The sequence below is a fragment of the Astatotilapia calliptera genome, chromosome 9 (genome assembly GCF_964374335.1).
Source record: "Astatotilapia calliptera chromosome 9, fAstCal68.1, whole genome shotgun sequence".
Lineage (NCBI taxonomy): Eukaryota > Metazoa > Chordata > Actinopteri > Cichliformes > Cichlidae > Astatotilapia > Astatotilapia calliptera.
Genome location: NC_137430.1, coordinates 25,292,814 through 25,313,951, shown reverse-complemented (window position 1 = coordinate 25,313,951; position 21,138 = coordinate 25,292,814). Strand labels below are relative to the sequence as shown.

At 40.5% G+C, this 21,138-nt stretch overlaps 1 protein-coding gene across 1 annotated transcript in view; it reads left to right on the top strand.

The window, feature by feature from the left end:
- Positions 1–14,901, top strand: part of gpr158a (G protein-coupled receptor 158a) — a 97,059-nt gene extending 82,158 nt beyond the window's left edge. Inside the window, exons 8-11 of the mRNA XM_026180083.2 lie at positions 1,218–1,356; positions 5,609–5,714; positions 7,308–7,454; positions 8,104–14,901. Coding sequence (XP_026035868.2) covers positions 1,218–1,356; positions 5,609–5,714; positions 7,308–7,454; positions 8,104–9,930 — 2,219 coding nt within the window. The 3' untranslated portion in view covers positions 9,931–14,901. The remainder of the gene's footprint in view (positions 1–1,217; positions 1,357–5,608; positions 5,715–7,307; positions 7,455–8,103) is intronic.
- Positions 14,902–21,138: the final 6,237 nt, after the last annotated feature.

Sequence of the window (21,138 nt, the reverse complement as noted above, 5' to 3'; positions counted from 1 at the left end):
TTTCTTTTTCTTCATGTGATATCATGCGTGCACGTTATTCAACATATTGAATATGATATGCTGCACTAAGAAGCTCATTATGATTGCTTTGGTTGCTAGTAGGTTGCCTTGGTCACCTGTAATTTGCGACGAACAGCTTGGCTGCAAATACTTGCTAACTACTACCCAAGTGATTGTAGTTAGCAAAAGTGCAACGCAAACTGGAAATGGAGAAGGCTCCCCATCAAAGTAGAAGTTTAAAAGGTGCAGCTTTTATTTTGAAGGAAAATGGTCCCAGTTTCACTAGAAGTGTTCATACACAGGGATGAGTTAATGTCATTGGGTTAGCAGTTCTTTGTCTGCAAATCCTCTGTATAATCGGTTTCACAAAGCCCACTCTAAACTGTATGGAGGTTCATGATAGATTACAAAAAAAGAAAGTTATTCTATAGAAGTTATATTCTATAACAGAATATATGGTTAAAAAAAAGAAAGAAAAGGCTTTGAGGTAGCTAAACTTGTGAGTGAAGTCTTTTAGTTGGTAACGTACCAGAAACATTTTTTGTTTAACGCTGTAAAAAAAAAAAATCAAGTACAAAAAAATGAACAAATCTGCCCATTTTGAAGGATTAATATGCTGGAACTACTGATAAATAATTTACAAATGCTCTGAATAGACCATTAAAAAAGAGTTAGAGTTCCCTCGTTGCTCTCACTCGCTATTTTATTTCAAGGAACGGAGAAAACAAATTTATTTCTATTGTTGTCTCGAGTAAATAGTTTTACTTACAAAAATAAAAGTTTGAGATCTAATTATTTAAAAAAAGAAGTCCAACAGACAGGGAGGCGTTTACAGTAATGAGTCACTTTGCAGTGATTGTTGTTCCTATTGTAAGGAAACATGATTCACTTGCCCTCACAGGCAGCAACCTGGCGTGTTTACAGTTGCGGAGCTGGATACCTTGGAAACCTTATGTGAGGCTGCCGCGGAGGTGCACGGGGACTCATTTAATGCCCTGAGAATACAACCACAGCTGTTGCAAATGAGTCTGTCGAGCAGGCCACTTTCCTGTATACGTGTGTTTTACAACCATCTGTGGCAGCTCCATGTGTGCGCTGGAGTGTGAAGTGGCTGGTTGGTTGGTGCCCATGTAAGGAGCGTGTGCCGCATTGAAATGATTTCTTGGCCAGAGCATTCGCTGTGTTTACAGCTTGTTTTTTGTTTTTTCGCTTCCCAGCCGAGTTCCTCTTCCTGCTGTGGGCGGTCTATCTGTGTTACGCCGTGAGGACTGTGCCGTCGGCCTTCCACGAGCCTCGCTACATGGCCATCGCTGTTCATAATGAGCTTGTGCTGTCAGCTATATTCTACATCATCAGGTAAGAGCTCCTCCTCCTAGTGACTTGGCACCATGAGGTTTTTTTTGTTGAATTTAAAAAAAATGCAAATATATTCTATCGTATTATTGCATCGTACCAGAAAATTAGTAAAAGTTATATGAGATAAATAGTTTGTTTATAAGGTCAGTGAACTGCCAACATAGTCTCTTGGTTATAGCACATCGAGTAAGCTAGAATGAATCTTAAGGAAATGACATGACAGAAATCAGAAAGTCTGAAAACCTTCAAACTGCGAACATGTTTTCAATCCCATGAGGTGATTTGATGCAAATTCACACTGGGCAATGCAAACAGAGGCGAAGCCGCATTTGCGCAGGTTAAAATTTTTCAACTCAAATTTGCATCATGTTGCAAAGCAAAAACCCATGATGACAATTAGAAACGGAGCTCCACAGCTCACTTTTATGCAGAGACGGGAAAAATAGATGAAGCCTTGAAGGTGTGCAAAATGGCAAATTTTCCAGCTATCAGTTACATGCCTCCTCATCCTGTTGGTCATTCAATGGTTGGTTGCTTTTGGACAATTCAGCCCTCAGTTGCCTAGGTAACCTTCTAATTTATTTGCCACCCCCTCATATGTCGATCAACATATGTGGGGGTCGCCATTGTTGGTATTTGCTGCATTTGCTCATGCCCACTCACTTCTCCTATTATCGCTTGAAGTTGCTGAACATCTTTGGCATTTTATGTTCTCTGATCACATCGCTCCGTGTGTGGACCACCCTTAGCTCAGGGGGAAAGTTTGCTTTGCATTTGGTAGCCAGCAGACCAGCAATAGTACGAAAGACATTAAACATGTAGCCTAATCTAATGGATGAGGATAAAAATTGGCTGTGTAAACAGTGCTTATATTTAGAAACCACTTGAAACTGTTAATTACATTCTTTAATAATCAAATCATATTTTAAATGTCACTCAACAGTGCGGCACTTTGTACTGCAAATCATCATACTCATGATGTCAGATTAGTTTGCCAAGTGTTCCTTTCTTTGCAGGTTAGCATCCACGCGCCTGTGCTGTACTTCATGGCACATTACTCCAGTGATTATACACTAGCTTGTTCTCTCACAGCCTGCATACAACTGTTCATTTTCTAAATCACATACTGCTGTGTAGCATCTGAGAACAGTTAACTATTGCACATGAGTAAAATAGTAATTATTTACTCAACCAGCTGGTATTTGTGGTGCAGACTAGTGAGGGAAAGGTTGTTTAATCAGCTAGAAATTTCTTATATGTTATCAGTACTGCATAAGAACATTTTTGCTTTGTGTAAAGTAGTCAGTCTGTTCAGATTCTTGGTACATATGTACAGACCTGGTATAAACCAGCAGCTCTTCTCAGACACTTTGAGGTTACGGCACAGAATTTAATTATTCTGCTGCATTTTTGGTTCAGGTTGTTTGTGGTAATGGCAGGAAAGGTACTGCCCTCTTCTGGAAATGGGCAGCAGCAGCTCAAATAATTTAAAGCTACAGAGAGTTGAAGAGAAGAGGGCTGAAACCGAGCAAAATCAATTTATTTAACAAAAATAACCCAAAATGCAAACCAAGAATACAGTGGTGTGATAGAAAAATCTGTGAGGTGTCTTGATTGATTGATTGAATCTTTATTTTGAACATGTTGAAAAAGTACAACAAAATAGAATTAAAAGAGACAAATGAACAAAGCAAAACAAAAGGAAAACGAGCAACCACAACTCCAAATAACGTTCATGTTCAAAAAGGAGCAGGAAGAAGCATAAGCTTGTCTTGAAATGAAACTGGGAAGGCTCTACTCTGGGGTCCAGTGAGACTTGTTAAAGGTGGACATTTAAGTATCAGCAGATACGCAGGTACACCTGTGCTGTTTGCACAGTCAGGCTGTGTTTTCTGACTCATCACAGACAGTTTTTTGCAGTAAACTCCCCCACCTGTGCTATACTGTAAGAAGCCTACAGCTTACATCATCTGTTATAATGCTATATCCAAACTGAAAACTTTTTAAACTGATTTTCTATTTATTTATGTAATAAATTTGTCTAGAATTTTTACCAAAACACTTTGAGCATCACAAATTATATTCTGTTATACCCCATACAATACTGAATTTAGAGATTCTTTGGGTAATAATCCTCTGTCTTGAAATACGCTCCAACTTTTATTTTATGACTAACACTGATGATAACTGACAGTAACATAACTGACAGGATCAGTTAAAAGAAAAAGAGACACTTTTATTTAAGATATTTAAGATAAAGAAGTGGGTTTTTTTGTTTGTTTTGTCTGTTTTATTTGGATGGCAGTCTGTGTCACTTTTGCCTCACAGCTAAAAGGTGTTGGGTTCAAATCCAGCTCAGGACCTTTCTGTGTGCACACGTAAATGGAATAATAAAGGAAACAAAAGCAAAGTCCAAGTTTAACAAACACAAAAATCAGAACCTTAACACTGGAATAACAGTAAGGCTCGAATCCACCCACATAGCGCTCTAAGCATAGTTACTAATAGATACATTGTGTTCAGCATGCAAATGTTGTCACTTAAATTTGCAAAATTCCCAGTACGTACTGGCTCCATATTTAATATCATAGTCTGTCTTCAGGTTGTCATTTTGATGTTTATATCCTCCAGTAGATCGCCTGATTTCCGTGTACGCTAGCTCAACTGTTCTGTTCAGCTCGTAGTTAATTTTGATCATAGTGAAATCAGCCCTCTCCCTCCAGTCTACACGTCAAGTAGCTGCAATGTGCAGTTTTAATAAATGAGATGTTTCAGCTGACACTGCCACAGTCGCTCCTAGCTCGAGCCGCCCTAATTGAGAGCTCAGCTACATCACATTATTCACTAATGAACCATGTCAGGGTGATTTTTTTTTTCTAAGACAGCATCAATTACTTGAACTATTGGTAGCTTTATTATCGTTCATTACCAATAAATTGTGCATGATCGATAGTTTACTGGAAGAAATGCGAGTTTTTAAGTGTTCTGATGTCTTTTTGAACATCTGGCTCTTGTGATTGCTTGGCCAGTTCTTTTAACGAGCCTCTCGAGCATTGTTGTGAGGCTTTCCTCTGCAGAAAATGGCCAGATGAGGTCCTTAATAAACTGGAGAACTGCCTGGTGTGGTGGGTTAATTCCGTCTGGTTGCCACCTGGGGCTCCAGTGTGCACCGGGGCTAGTTAAAGGCAACCGCCATCCATTTATGTTGCATGAAGAACCTGCTATTTGATCCCATAGTGACCAGTTAAAGCTCAGGCTTCCGTGTTGGCTGTGGTCATCTTCAGGTATAAGCCAGGTCCAGGTAAATGGGATGCTGGAATGAAACCGCTGGAGTCGTAGGAGTGGTGGAGATCGCTCAGTGAAATGCTGCTGGCTGAGAGGAAACAGCATGCCAGAGTTATTAAATCCTCATCTGCACACAAACTCATCACAAAACACGAAGGAGAGAAGACTTCAAAGCTTCGAGACATTTCATATGCTGGACGTTTGCCTTCATTCATGCCTCACAGCTATTACCACAGTAACTGTTTGTTAATTAGCCATTTGCCAACCTCAGCAGCGTAATGAGCCTGCTACATGACATTTGCTTGTTAGAGGCTCTCCAGTGGTGGAATTAGCATCTAACAAGACATGCCTTCATATCCTTAGTGCACACGAGGTCTCACTGTGCTGAAAGCCTGTTAGTTCGTTCTAAATAACAGGCTGGAGCTACTCCTCTCACCACTGTTGTTTCAGATGGTAATTATCTTATTTTCCTCCAACTGCTGCAGCACAGCTAGCCTAGTGTGTTCCCGTCTGATGTACACATAGACTGAATCTTTTGACCAGATGAAGGTCACTCCTTTTTATTGTGAATCCAATTGAGCGGATGAGGAAAATATTGTGTCCTTGCTGGCACGAGGATCACCCAAGTAGAACACTGCAGGAGTGCATTTGACGACTAGACAGACACTGCTGCTAAATCTGCTGCACTGGTGGTAGCTTTCTCTCCCACATCCATCTGTATCCAAGAGCTTTGATGCAGGTTTCACTTCAGTTAGTGAATGAACACTTTAAAGTTGATGAACTATAATAAAGACGTGTCTTTGTGTCCAAATACTTTCCTGGTTTATGTGATGAGATTTAGCAGGTTGAATAGTGATGCTGAACAGCTTTATAGATATCAGAATATAAGAAACTGAAATCCTATCGGCAGTCAATGAAATTGACTAACATCAGCTTCACATCTGGATGTCTGTCTTTATTTTTACAGGTTCACTCTCGCTCCTGAGCTGCATCCAGACTGGATGCTGCTCCTGTTCTTCACCCACACTCACCTAACTGTCACTGTCACCCTGGGTCTTCTACTCATTCCTAAGGTAACCATTTCAATGTATGCAATACATTCACAAATGTATGGAAAAGATGGGTGTAGTATCTAATTGAATTTAAGTTTATTTATATAACGTCAAATCCCAACAACAGTCGCCTCATGACGCTTTATATTGCAAAGTAAAGACCCTACAATAATAATTGTAGTTTGTGAACCATCACTGTGAGACCTCAGTTTCAGAAGCTCTGAATCACAAGCACCCCTCCATGCTCACAGTGTAGCAACTTGTATAGATTTAGTCTATGAGGTTGCCCTAAAAAAGTCGCTAGGGTGAAAAAGTATATTCACCAACCACGTAGTGAGTAGTTACTGGAGGTTATTTTACTTTTGACTTTGTGTTGTAATAAAAACCTGCTTGTGATTGCGTTGGTCGCTAACAGATTGCCATAGATGAGTCAGTGTCTTGCATGCAAACTGTGGTCAATTTTGGCAAACTGCTAGCGACCAATGAAATCGCAAGGTTTTTGGTGCAGCAACCACTCGGCAACCAGCTGGGGTATATGCATTTTTCCAAAGGTTGCTATGGAGTCGCTGACTGGTCTCTTGACTTATGTGACTGGGGCCTAAAATAGTGTGTACTCATAGAACAAATCAGCAGTAAGCACTCTGAGTATCTGTTGGGCTTATTTCCAGTTTTAGATGTCATGCTCCCTAGGTCAGTTAGCCTTAAAGTTCTTATTAATTCAAGTTTAAGCTCCAAAAAGTGTTGGGGGTGATTTATGTCTGAGGGATAGCAGCAGCAAGAGTGACAGGGAAGGTTTACAAAACAGTCATGAGAATGCTATGATGTATGTTTCATGGCATTGACATTGGCACTGACAAAAACAGGAGGCAGAGCTGGAGATGTTGAGACTTTCATTGGGACATAATTAGAAATGACTACATCAGACAGACAGCTCAAGTTGAGCAGTTTGGAGACAAAGTTAGAGGTTTGTGCAGAGGAGAAATAGTGGATTATTGGATGGTGAACATGGATCTGGCAGTCAGGAAATGCAGAGGGGTGATGTGATAGAGGAGGACACTAGAAATAGGGTCCACAATTCCCTGTGGACACCCCTAAGGGAAGGAAAGAAGAAGAAGAATCTGTGCAGCACTTAAGTTTCATTTAAATGTTCTACTGTATATGAGTAAATTGCCTTAACTTGGCCATTCAACTTGCCCCCACTGGCCCAGATTTAAAGCACTTCTCCATTGGCTTCACTTTTCATATGTAGCCTGTGCTTACATGCTGCTTTACTTGTAATTTAGCTCCTTTGGTATTCGATGCTGTCCAGGATTTAGGCATTTCCAATTTAAGATATTGTTATTATTGTTGTTTTTATTCTTACTTTTTATTTTATTAATTATCTTTCATGGTGGTCTTTATTTTCATCAGTAAAATATAATGTTTTATATTTGCTATATAGACACGTAAATACATAGTAATGCACTAAAGAACTGTTTCCATCTTCTTAAATAATGTTAGGTTAAGTAAGTAAGCTATATATGTATATTGTGATTTCTGCATTGTTTGCTTTTCCTTGCTTAAGAAATGTAATGGAAACAATCAGTGTTGACCAATTTTACCGCCCTCCATCAGTTCCTGTTTGCTGGCACCCACATGAGAGATGATATCGCGTCTGAGGCCTATGAGGACGAGTTGGACATGGGTCGCTCTGGATCGTACCTCAACAGCAGCATAACGTCAGCATGGAGCGAGCACAGCCTGGACCCTGAGGACATCAGGGTGAGGGGTGTTTCCACCAACTTTTACATTTCCATTGTGCACCTTTTGAATCCTCCAAAAATACTGAGCCATGGCAGTTTTTTATTGCAGACACCAGACGAAATGGGCCATCTCAATTCTATTAATGGCTGTGGCATAAGGTCTTGCGACAGCCTTTGGGAAAAACGTGCCAACGTGAGCAGAGATATCTGTTTGTCTGTTAGAGCTGAAGAAGTCTCTCTACCAAAATATTTGGGTACCTTAAGCCTATAATGCAGAAGAGGGGGTTTTATGGTGACATCCGGTGTTTGAGAGCATTCACTGTCACGGAGGGAAATGCAGATTAAAATCCAACTGATTCAGGATCTGAGCTTAGAGGCTGTTTCAGACCTAACACTAAAAGACACTCCGTTTTCTTATTTGATGCTGTCCTAAACTGTCCTGTCTTTGCTTTTTTTCAGCATGTGATACTCTGTAATGCATTATTTAAAAACTGTTTGTAGTCATGTGTCATTAGGTAGTACTGCATGCTTTCTGTGCAGCAGATTGTGTGCTTTTCTGTAGCAGTGTTTGAGCGCGACCTTTGTTTGTTTGTTTTCTTTATTTAGCCAGGTTAATGTCTTTAAAAAAAGACTTATAACTTTGTATCTGTCTTATCATTGATGTGTAGGAAGAGCTGAAGAAACTGTACTCCCAGTTGGAGATTTACAAAAGGAAGAAGATGCTAGCAAACAACCCTCATCTCCAGAAAAAGCGAAGCTCTAAGAAAGGGTTAGGTCGCTCGCTGATGAGGCGCATCACAGAGATTCCCGAGTCTGTGCATCGCCAGTGCAGCCGTGAAGAGAAGGAGGCGGGAGAGCATGGCAGCAATCGTAACAGCATCTCCATGCTGAAGAAAACCCCCTTGGATACGACTCACCCAGCAAAACCAGCGAAGGAAGAGACACTGAAGAACAAGGTGTTCTCCCTGAAGAAGTCACACAGTAGCTATGATCACGTCCGGGACCAGAATGAGGACTCCAGCAGCACTGTAAATGATAAGATTGATGAGAACACAGCTGAAGGGTCCCTCCTGGATACACTTATGGGCAAGAAGCTGGTCAAGAAGACATCCAGTGAGAACATAAACGCCCCCAGTGAATCTACAGAATCAGTTCCCTTGGTATGCAAGTCAGCAAGCGCCCATAATCTCTCTGCAGACAAGAAACCAATTCATCCTAGAGCCTCCATGCTGCAGAAGTCCCTCAGTGTCATTGCTAGTGCCAAAGAGAAGACTTTGGGCTTGACTGGAAAGACCCAGGGTACAGAGGAAAGCAATAAGAAGAGTCAGCCAAAGAGCAAAGACACAAAGGCAAATGTAGAGCCAGAAAATGAATGCCAACCCAAGATGATTATCAGCCAGTCAGTCGAGTACAAACAAAGCACCACAAAAGGCATAATCATGAAACAGCCAGTTAGTGGCAGCCAACCGACAATCTGCTCCGACCCCATTAAGGGAAAAGACCTCTATGATCTCTCAGAAGTATGCCCCTGGGAGGTGGAAGATCTCCCAACTCCATCTGAAAATAAGGTTCAAAAGCATGTATCTATTGCACCAAAGGAAACCACAACTGTTCATGGAGGTAGCACGAAAGGAGCCAAGTCTCAGAAGCAGAAAGGTTCTGATCATTCTCCATCCAGTGGCAGGCACCCAAAGGAGATTCAGAGGTCATCGGCTATTCGAGCAGAGGTGTGCCCATGGGAAGACAGAGGTGAGAGTCAAGCCAGTCAAGCGGAACCATCGAAGCAATCGATGTCTCAGTCTAAAGCCCAGCAGCCTCCCTCTTCAGTTGAAAGCTCCAGAACACATCAGGCAGATGTTTGTCCCTGGGACTTCGAAGAGCTGAAAAAACCAACAGAGTCAGCTCACTCACCAGACGTGACAAAGCAGAAAAAGGGAACCTCTCCAATGGATGTGAGAGATCCACCTAAAGGATCACTCCAGCCACTAATATCAAAAGTCGACGTCTGTCCATGGGAATTCGACAACAGTGCAGCTGCTCCAAATTCAGAGAGGATACCCAGCCCCTCACAAGCACCCAAAACCAAGGAGTCCCCTTCTAAAAAGAAAGGGCCCCCTTTCACAAGAACAGTTGACCAAGAAAAATCAAAAGACACTGATGATGAGAAAAGCAGAACAAAGGTGAAGGACAAGAGTAAATCTTCAGAGAAACATGTCGGCCAGCAAAAAATGGCCGAGGTCTGCCCGTGGGATGTAGAGAGTCACCAGGAAATGCTGCTGGTAGAAAAAAGGAAAAGCGCTAATGTTGGAGCAGCCAAAGAAAAGCAGGCGGAAGTCTGTCCGTGGGATTTTGAGGAAAAAACGGATACAGACAAAAGTTCTTCTGCAGTGAAACAGAGCAAACCAACTCCTAAAGGGGGGCCTGTAGGTGCTGCTAAAAAGGCAGATGTTTGTCCCTGGGACTTTGAGGATAGTACGTCGAGCAAGAAAGCATGACACTCAACCTTAATGGACCACTGATATATTATAATTATTGATGTATACTTTTTTTCCACTTTGAAATCGTTAAATATCACCTTTTACTATTAGTACGGTGACTTGGAAGCAAAGTTGATCCACAAGTTGCCTTCCTTTCCAAGGTTTTGTTCCTGTTTTATCTATTTTGGAAAAAAGTGAAATCTACAAAAAAAAAAAAGTCATGATGAGCATTCCAGATTATTACAGGGCACTCCTGAAGAGAAATTGTAGACTAATTATGCAACTTTTAATTCAGTCTTTTCACTTCATAAGCAATGTTAAACATCCATGTTCACCATGTCAGCTGTTCTTACTTTTTTTTTGCTATGATTAGTTCTTGGACGAGACTGTAGAGACAAATATTGATGTGTATAAACAAGAAAGTATAAAATTAAGGTTGAATTGCATAACAGGGAAAGTGAAAGCCAAAGAACAAGTGAACAGTTGCAAAGAGGGATGCAGGTCTCGAAGCTCTAAAGTTAATTTATTAGTTTTTGTCCTTGGCGTAGGAAAGAAATCAGTCTATAGCACTTTAGCCAATTTCACAAATTAAGAACTGAGGACAGGTTATGTCCAACTTGTACATTTTGTCTTCTTATTTTCAACCACATGGCATGATATCACACACGATATAACACACTGACCAAACTCAGACATGTTTTGTTTGTTTGTTTTTTGTTTAGATCTATTTAATTGTAGTTCTCAGCAGATTAAAATGCTTCCAAGTCTGCGGAGATGTACTGTATGTGCCTATCTAACTAGCATTGTCTTGTATCAGTCTGAAGAGAAGCGAGTGTCTTCTTCTTCAGCATTTTGTGATGGTGAATTATATAAACAGCATGCACAGCCAGGTATCGAGAGTAGATGAAGCCTACCGGTTTGTCTACTAAAACAGTTAATGTGTTGGCAAATCTATAATGTTGTTTTCAGTTCACTTTTTTGAGACCCTGTTTTATAGTTTCAAAAGCTAAAGGGTGATATTTGAGAGCAGCGTTAACATGAATGTGTCAGATATGTTCACATATGTCAAAAGTAGTGAAGGAAAAGTTATTTGCACCAGCTTTGTGTATGAATCCAGCTTGGATCTTCGTCTTGCACCAAATGTGAGTAAGTGTGTGCCTGAGGATGCAATATTTAAAGGACAAATGAGATGCAGAAAAATTTGCAGAAGATCTGTTCTTGCCTTTGTGTTTACCATCCTACTGCCTCAACGTAAAAAAAAGGAAAGCAACTTCTCTTACACAATAACAGAAGCATTCTGGGTAATTAAAACTTGGGTTCTGTCTAGTAGTTGTGGCCACTAAAATTTGCCAGATAGTCCCACAGGTTTTTAAGGAGACTTCTGGCTTAGCTAAAACTGTCTGGAAGTTATTACTTAGTCTGGATAATCATCCATCAAAATTAAACAAATTAACATGCTATGCATCTGTAGATTATAGTCTAATGTAATGGCCTAAAAGCAAAAGACACCCTGTTTGAAAATGAAGGAGACACTAATCGCTTTTGGGTCATGTCAGCAAGGGCAGTTAGCATAAATATCGAAAATGTGGAGATCCATGCTGTAGCAACAGAAAGTAACCTTTAGTTAAAGAAATGAGCTGCCTGAAATGCTGCTGTGCCTCTGGGACCTCGTTTTTCATAGACATAGCTACTTTTTCTGGATCTTGCAGCGATAGATGACTTTGTTAGCTACACTTGTGTGCTACACTGCACTTGAGCCCACTATGTTTAAGTCAGTCAATCCCTTGAGAATATTGAAAATGCCCAACTTTACAGTGTGCGAGTGATCTGACAAATATTATAGATTATGATGCATTTCAATGTACTAAGAGTCTATGCAAGAGGTCTGTACAACAGTTGTAATGAGTGTGAGTGCTGGTATGTTTTTGTTTACACTCAACTGTTCACTGTTCATTAGCGCAAATCTTGACTTAGTCAGTCACATGGTCATGGTCAAAAAGACCTGCTAATAGGGAAGTTTAGAATGGGAAAAATCTGTGATTTAAGTGACTGAACGTAGTATGATTGTGGTTGTCAGATGAGCTGGGATGAATATTTCAGAAACTGCTGATTTGTTTATATTTTCTCACATTCCCACTCTAGAGTTTACAGAGAATGGTCCAAAAACAGAGAAAAATATCCGGTGAATGGCAGTTCTCTGGGCAAAAATGACAGTTTTTGATGTGAGAAGTCGGAGGAGAATGGCCAAACTACTTGGAATTGATAGGAAAGAAAGAAAAATACTTATAACCACTTGTTACAAGCAACGTATGCAGAAGAGCATCTCTTAACCTTGAAGCCAATGACCTATAGCTGGAGAAGCCTGTCCTAGATGCTATTTCTGTCAGCTAAGAACAAGAAACTGAGCCTATTTCACATTGACTCACCAGAACTGGACAATAGAAGACTGGAAAAATATTCCCTCTGGTCTAAGAAGCCTCAATTTCTGCTCCAACATTTGCATGGTAGAGTTAGAAGCTGGAGTTAACAACACAAAAGCATGGTTCAACTCTGTATCAGTGGTTCAGGGTGATGCTGGTGGTGTTGTAATAGCTTGGGGGATGTAGGCCTCTAATACAAATTCATCACCGTTTAAATGCCACAGCCTACCCCAGTATTGTTGCTGATCCTTTTATGATCACAGCGTACCCATTGTCCGATAGCTGCTCCCCGTAGGCTAACGCAAACCTCAAATCATCTCAAATGGTTTCTTGAACATTACGTTAAGTTCACTGTACTCAAATGGCCTCCACCAAACCTTAATCCAATAGCGCACCTTCCAGTGGTGAGATTCACATTATGGATCTACAGCAACTGTGTGATCATGCCACTATGAACCAAAGTCTCTGAAGAATATTTCCAGGACTTTGCTCACTAGTACCAGGTTGGGTTAGTTAAGGTAAGTTGATGACTTATACCTTCATCCTCACTTCCACATGTGGTTCTTTCTGGCTCCAAAAAATAGAAGAAATCCCAACAGCAGCCGAAATGCCAAACTCAACTCTTCATCAGTGATGTCATGTTGTTCACATCCATCTTTTATTTACTTATATAGTGTTTCAAAGTTTATGGTCTAGTGCAGATTAAGCATCAAGTCTGAAATCTGCAATGTAGGAAACTCTGGACACAGACAGGGATGAATGAAGGTTCATCAAGTATGATCCTATCTAAATGATAGAAACAGTGGCCATAACTTCCAAAATAAAATCCAAGTTTTTATTAACTGGATAAAGGAACTGTCATTGAATAATGTGAAATACTGACAATAGTGTGACCTTTTATATTTAAAGGTTAAGCACTGCTGCAGTTTTTCTTTGCATCTCCATATTAGGCGTCATTTCAACTTAAATACAAATCAGACTGAACCCCCATTTGTTTATCAACCTAATAAGTTCATAATTAAACTTAGCATGGTAGTTATCAAATAATAATCTGACTAAATCTTTTAAAGGTTTTGAGATGTGCCGTGTTTTGTATCAAAATGTCTAAATAGTCACCATAAACTATCAAAGTGAAAAAAATACCCGCGTTTATATTTGCAGTTGTGTGTCAGTAAAGCATCCACAGTGCATTGTGGTATCTTGTGAGAATTACTGATTGTAATTGTCTGTGTTCATGTCAATTTCCTCAGAACCCATTAGGGGTTGGTAATGACTATGATTCAGGCCAGTACCCATCGGTGAGTTTTCTTGAATTACTAAATTTCTTTGGCACAACTCAAATGAAAACAATCCAGCAACTGATATCATTTTCTGAGAATTACCTCCACCTCCAGCCTGTGGGAGGTGTCAGAGAGCACTGATTGATTGCAATCCTTTGATGGATCCTTGTGATCTTTATGAACCAGATGTTAAGCGTCATCTATCATCTGAGTCAGGATTTTATTGCATGAGTACAGCGACATTTGAAAAGCCCCTTCTTTATTTAAACCTAACTTTGGAGTCACTGCCATTTTCACTGAACTCGGGAGAAGAATAACCTGCTGCCTCTTTTACTGTCACTGTAGGAAAGTTATTTCAAAATGGAAAGATGTGTTTGTTTTCATATTTCAAAGTGAAATGGAGCGAATAGAGGCTCCATGATTTTGGTTGAATTTAATCCCAAAAAGAAAAAGAACCAAAAACAAGCAATATGTTAGCATTTTTAACAACAGAAGGAATTTTTATGGTGTCATTTATGTTGATTTTAAAACTAAACCCCAAAAAATGACAGTGCAACATCCCAGCACTAAATGAAGTCACTGTTTTATGTAACTTTGAGTCTACTTTTTTAATTTACAATAGCGTGCTTGCTGCAGGAATTCTCAGTTCTGCCAGTCCATAGCTGTATGCGTATTAAACAGTGTGATACATAACCAAGTGTTTGTTACTGTCCGTCTCTCTGGAATTCATCAATGAGTCTGTGAGTATTTGAACCTCAGCCATTTACTCGGGTGTGAAAATCCAAGATCATTGTTCTTGTACCACGCCGTGTCCCGTAGCTTCTTTGTCCTCCAATTGGGTCGTCTCTACCATGGTGCATTTTTGTTGGTTAGCTGCTTTCATTTAAACCTGACTTCTATTTCTTGTGACCAAACAAAGTCACACAAAGGCAAATACAACTACTACTATCGCTACTACTACTACTACTCAACGCTGTAACGTCGTAAATCTTGCTCTTGTGGCTTCTGCATGAATTCAAGAAATTAGTAGGACCGATGTTTCACTGCCCTTGATAGAACAAAAAAAAAATAAAGAAAAGAAAAAATTGATCTTTTATGGACTGTTACAAGTTGTATAGTGAGTGATACTGTCTCTAACCCACTGTATTGTGCTTGTTATAACTATTGCTCTATGACAAGCTTATAGCATCAATATATGGGAATATTTGGTAGATTTATATTGTGTTATATTGTGATAGCATGTACATAAAAGATACCTCCTCTGCAATAAATATTTATATGAAAATTAACTGTGCGTTCTCCTCTGTTTCCACTACAATGCTTCAGATCCTACAGGAAGACAGTCCCGTGATGCATTTCTGCTTATAATCATGCCTGTCTCAGATTGATTTGCTTATTCTTTGTGCAGACATACAGTTGGAGAAAGTCCAGCATTTAACGACCTTGTGCATCATAACCACTTTAGAGTATGTGCTTCTTGGCGACTGCCCTGAAATGCTTTTATGGCTCATTGTGGTCTTTTTGGATGAAGATCAATGGACATTCTCTACACGAAGCAGGACACAGAAGATTATATCAAATGCTGACTCCAGACCCCTGAAGAAAAACTGAGTGCTGTTATTTTCCTATTCTGAGATAATTATCCGCCAAGGTGAAATTATTTCATACCCAAGCCAAAGGGAAAACCTGCTCTGTTAATACTGTTTAAAGTAGTGCTGTCAATAGATTTTAAAAAATTAACTAACTAATCTCACAATTTTCTGTTATTAATTGCGATTAATCTCAATTACTTTATTAATAGCCTGGCTCCAATTACATTTTTTTATTCTTTATATTTTAAGTAATTATCGTTGTTCACCGAAGTCCAGTGGTCTCCGGTGAGAGCGACATTCCTTACTTGCACAAGCTTGCTGGACTGCTGAGCCCTCTGGTCCCCATACAAAGTGTGCAGTCTCGACACAATGGTTCCTCTCGAGGGCAGATTGTAACACTCATCTCCTGATGCAGCACGAATGACTTCTCTCAGTCCATCATCTTCTACTATGTTAACTGGTCGGCAGTTTTTAGCTATCCAAACAACCAAGGAATTGGTTACCTTTTCTCTCACATTTTTTGTTATTCGTCCACAAGCACCATACTCCTGAAGCGTAGACTGGCGAGGTCCCGTAGAGGTGGATTCAGTTGGGTGTTTTGCTCTCAGGTGATACGCCAGTGATGAACTGCTTCTGTGGTACTTGAATTCAGCGTTGCAAATTGTGCATCTTACTCTCGTTTTGTCCAACAAGCCATCAGGCAACTTCTTAAAGAGAAACTTTCCACCCAAAAGTCCGCCCTCGTCCATGCTTGCGTGTGTTAGCTAGTGTTAGCTAGATAGTAGCATGGTGTCACTTCTTCTTCTTCTTCTAATCATTTCTGTCAGGCCAAACGCCAGCATAGCACACTGTTGCCCCCTCCTCCAGAGGTGCTCATGAATTTAAAGGTCTTAGATTACAGGAAATTAATAAAAAAACAAAATCAGCGTTAAATTTTTTTAATGCATTAAACATTTCGCGTTGATCTTAACAATTAACGCGATAATTTTGACAGCACTAGTTTAAAGCAACATAAAATCATAGCATTCAATGAAATATCAAGTGTGTATATGCACATGCACATGCAAATACAGTATATAAGGCTAAACAGATTATGTACAATTGTAATGAGTCTTCAGGAATGGTTCTTGGATGTCCTCTGCCTTCTGTTCTGTTCTCTGTCAAGATGATCCTATACTGCTTTAATTTTGAGGTCTGGCCTCTGGGGAGGTCAGTCAATGACTAATAGTGTTCTATTGTCTGTTTTTTCCACCAAGGTCTGCTTTTACTGCAATGGCAGTGTGTTTGGGATCATTGTCTTGCAGGAAAATGAAGCCATTGCAGTTAAATGCTTTCCAGATGATATTACATGGGGAATCAAAAAATTTGGCAGTGCTTTGGTGTGTTTAAAATTCAGTTTTGACAAAATCCCCCAACACCACTTATTAAAATACAGCCCCAAACCAGGACAGAGTCTCCACCATGTTTTATAGGATGTACACACTCATGGTTACCGATGATACGTCTCTCCTGACTTCCTTTGTGCACACTGACAATGATCTGAACCGAAAATCTCACAATAAGATCCATAACAACATAATATTTTCAGTCCAGTTCTTTTGTAATTTTATATATCTCGAGCTTTTCTTCCTTAAGAATGGCTTCTTAACTCTTGGGCCAACCTACTACTGAGACTATTTCTGATGAGTCTTCAGTAAACAGCAGATGGATCAGCTGAAAGGCCAGATGCAACAATCAGGCCCTTTGAGGTCTTTAGTGGATTTCTTAAGGACATGACTTTCTGATACTTTCAGATCTGCTGTAGATATTTTTTAGGCCTCCCACTTCTTCTTTTGTCCTAAACTAAACTGTCCAATTTACTTATTTATTTATTTATTTTACAGTTTTTAGGGATATGCTGTGCACCATGCAAAAATGCACAAGGTTTTCAGCTAGTAACTCTTTATCACCTCGTGCAAAAATACTGCCTTTCCAGTTGTGTTATCTTAGGCATTTTTCATAGATTCGACTGAAGAAATGGGACTAAATCATGTGTCTTTGTGACAGGCTGCTGGTAACAAAGTGCCTTAAGATACCATTAAAAGTTATTTGCTAAGTTGACTGTTATGTGTAGACACGACACAGGTTCATCTCTTTAGTTCGGTGCATTTATTATGCTTGAATGATTCATAGGTCAAGGTTAAGTGGCTTAGTAAACAAAACAAAAATCCTCTGAAATGATCCGTTGCAAGCACTGGACTAAAAGTGAGAGAAAGCCAATGTGCATAGAAACTTTTATGTTCACAAAGGATGGAGAACTCTGGCTGTATGGAAGCAAAATATGGAAGAAATGAGGGCTGACTCTAGACTACAACAGTTTTGAACATCCCATAAGACGAGATGCAGTCAGATATCAGTGCAAAAGGCTAAGCATTGACTGCTCTTTAAAGAGCATTTGCAGAGCCTTTCTAATAAATACAAGATCAATACAGGCTGCTACAGGGAACTAAAATTGAGAAACATTAGAGCAGAAAAGAACTAATTATGATAAATAACCTGTGATGTGCTGATACTGGATAAATGGAACTTGATGCTCCATTTAATATTAATTATGGTTAGAAAGCAGTTTGAGTCATCCGAGGATAACATAAAAAATATTGAATGCACATGTTGAGATAATGAGCTTTTCTGTACCTAGATTCTTTTTTTAACACTTTTACCTACAGTGTTATTATATTTTTTTCATCGTGGTTTCAGGTACTCATATTTTCTTTCTTTCCTGTTTGTTTATTCTTATTGTTAGCAACAGTAGAAAGCTATTGTCAGGGGCTGAGTGTGTGACCCAGCATTTTGAGTTTATTTTGTATTTTTGATTCCTCGTGTTTCATTGGAATTATATTATGTTGTGATAACAGGTTCTTGTGTTATTATTAGTTAGAGTTTAGTTGAGTTTTAGTCTAGGTTATGTTGCACCTATGTCTCTGTGTTTGTGAGTCTTTTCCTGTTGCCTGTGTTAGTCTGTCATGTATTTCTTGTCTTTGTGTTTCATGTTGTCAAGCTTGTGTTATCATGTCTACGTCTCTCCATGTTTCCTGTTTTATTTTGAAACTCTTGCATTCAAGGTGTTTTGTTTTACTTCCCGGGTGGCGTCATGTTCATTTGTGTCAGCTGTGTCTCCCTAGGTGTTTCCATTTCCCTCATTACCCTCTCTCCTGACTTCTTCCTGAATCAGAATCAGAAATACTTTATTTATCCCCAAGGGGCAATTAACATATAACAGTGACTAAAAGTGAATAAAGTGTCGGTAGTATAAAAAGAGTGTAGAGTAGTTTATGTTTCTGGTGTGGGAGATGGTCTTATCGGCTGGAGTTAAAAAGCAGAGTGGCTTTGGGGACAAAGGTGGCTCTCCTCCTCTCAGTCCTGCAGGAAATGCAGCGGAGGAGTCGCCCAGAGGGGAGCCATTGAAATGGTCATTGATGATTTTGGCTACCTGTCTTTGGGCTCTGACAGGCAGGCCAATGATTTTAGAGCACACTGATGCAGTGTGCTGCAGTCTGTTCCTGTTCTGAACGCTGAGGGAGTGGAGCCAGCAGGTGATGGAGAAGGTCATGATGCTTTCCAGGAAGGCATAGTAAAAAGTCGTCTTGATGGGTGTGCTGACTCCAAAGGAGTTGAGTTTCCTAAGGAGGTATAGCCATTGGTGGCACCTCCTGAGAATCTCCTCTGTGTTGGCAGAGAATTTCAGGAGGTTGTGAAAGATGGTTCCCAGGTATTTGTACTCCTCAACTACCTCCACTGGCTTCCCGTGGATGGTGGTGGTGACTGAAGCAGCCAGATCCCTCTGCCTACTGGAGAAGGTCACCACCATCTCTTTGGTTTTGCTCACGTTCAGTTCAAGTTTGGAGCTGTCACACCACTCTACAAACTCCTGCAGAGCGGGCCCATGGTGTTGTGAGGGGCCTGACAGCAGTGACAGGAGAACTGTGTTGTGAGCATATTGAACCAGCTGACAGTTGGGCTGTGTGGATCTGCAGTCATCAGTGGAGAGGATGAAAAGCAGGGGGGAGAGCCCACAGCCCTGGGGGGAGCCAGTGGAGATGGAACGGAGACCAGAAAGAGAGTTGTTCACCCGAACTTTCTGAGTCCTGTTGGTCAAAAAGTCCAATATCCACAGTATTAGCTGATCATTCCGGTGAAATTGGGTGGAAAGCTTAGTGGCCAGGATATGAGGCTGCAGAGTGTTGAACGCTGATGAGAAATCAGCAAACAGAAGTCTGTCGGAGGAGTCAGGGAGCTCCAGATGTTTGTGGATGGGGTCCAAGATGAAGATTTTTGCATCATCGACACCTCTGTGTGCACGGTAAGCAAACTGGAATGGGTCCATCAGGGGGTCAGTTGTTCTTACAATGTGCTGTTTTATGATCTTCTCCATGGCCTTCATCACCAGGGAGGTGAGGGCCACAGGACGAAGATCATTCAGAGACTTTGGGTTGTTTCTTTTGGAGATGGGGATGACTGTCGAGTGTTTCCACAGCTGGGGGACGGTGTGACTGTCAATTGAGTGTTGAAATAGAGTCCGGAACACACTTCCTAGTTGCCCTGCACAGTGCCTCAGAACAGCATGAACCAATTCAATTCTCACATTTGGATTTGTCCCTCTATAGGACCTGTTGCCACTTATTTTCAGTTTCCTCAAATATTTTAAGGACACGAGTTTTAAAGCTAATAGTTCTTTGGGAATCACATTGCTGATGTTATTGCAACAATACTATTTAATGCCTGCCAAACTGTTACCTTTGGCATTTTTCATAGACTCTGTTACTAGCAGCTTGTCACAAGAAGATTATAATGTATTATTTTTTTTATAATTTCTTTAACAAAGCATCTGAAAACATAACTTAAAACTGGTTCTTTGCTAAGTTGTCTGTTATGTATAGACAGTGAACAGCACATGAATCACAGCCTTTCGTGGCAGGGGCATGCGTGTAGAGATGGACGGCGGCTGAGAGGAGGCGAGACGGGAGATGAGCGGAAGATGATGGCTTGGCACAAGCCAAAGTATACTCTGCTGCTGACTCATCCATCTTTCAGACGCAGGAACAGCTGAGGGAGGGTCGGAGGGAGGGTGGGGGTGGTGGGTAGTGGGAGGGGGAAAGACACTGAGGACATATCGTGTCTTGTGGTGCACTCATGACTCACAAAGAGGGGGGTGCATGCGTGGGGGGAGAGCAATGTGGGAGATGCGTGTGGAAACACAAAATGTGTACAACATAATTACAGCTGCAAGCATCTGGTTTTTCTCTACTGTAGCTCATGACCACAGAAGGACGTCATTTTGGATTAACCTCCTAAGACCCAAACTCTTCCACGGCATGCATTTTTCATTTCTCTTTGATATTTGGGCATATTGGGGCCCGATAAATGTAAAAAAAAAGAATTACCAGATATTTTTTTTTACCTTATTTTTGATTTTATGAAAAATAAGAGGCACATATGAGGATATTCGTTTAATATTTTGATAGTATAATGTCCTCGTAAATGGATATCAGGCAAAATTGAGCAAAATTGAGTATTTTGGTCTAAATAACCCAAAATGTGATGTCCACATATGTGGACACCAGGTCCTAGGAGGTTAATTTAAAACTTTTATATATTCTGAAATCTAAAAAAATGTATGTCATGGTCCCTGTGCCTGCCCAGCCGGCCTCACAAGGCTACACTTGTGTTTTTGCTTTTTCTCTCTCTCCCCTACACCTCTGCCTGAGCGGAGCTCACAGCTGGCTCCCACCCTTGGCTCACACAGCTGTTGGCGATCAGCTGATTACCGATCTACTATTTGAGGCTGGGTCACAGATCCTCTCATCGCTGGATGATTGAGCTACTGACGTTAGTCTTTCTTTTGGTCTTATACCTTTACGCCCTACCTTCGTGATTTGTGAGTGATTTCTCCCTTCC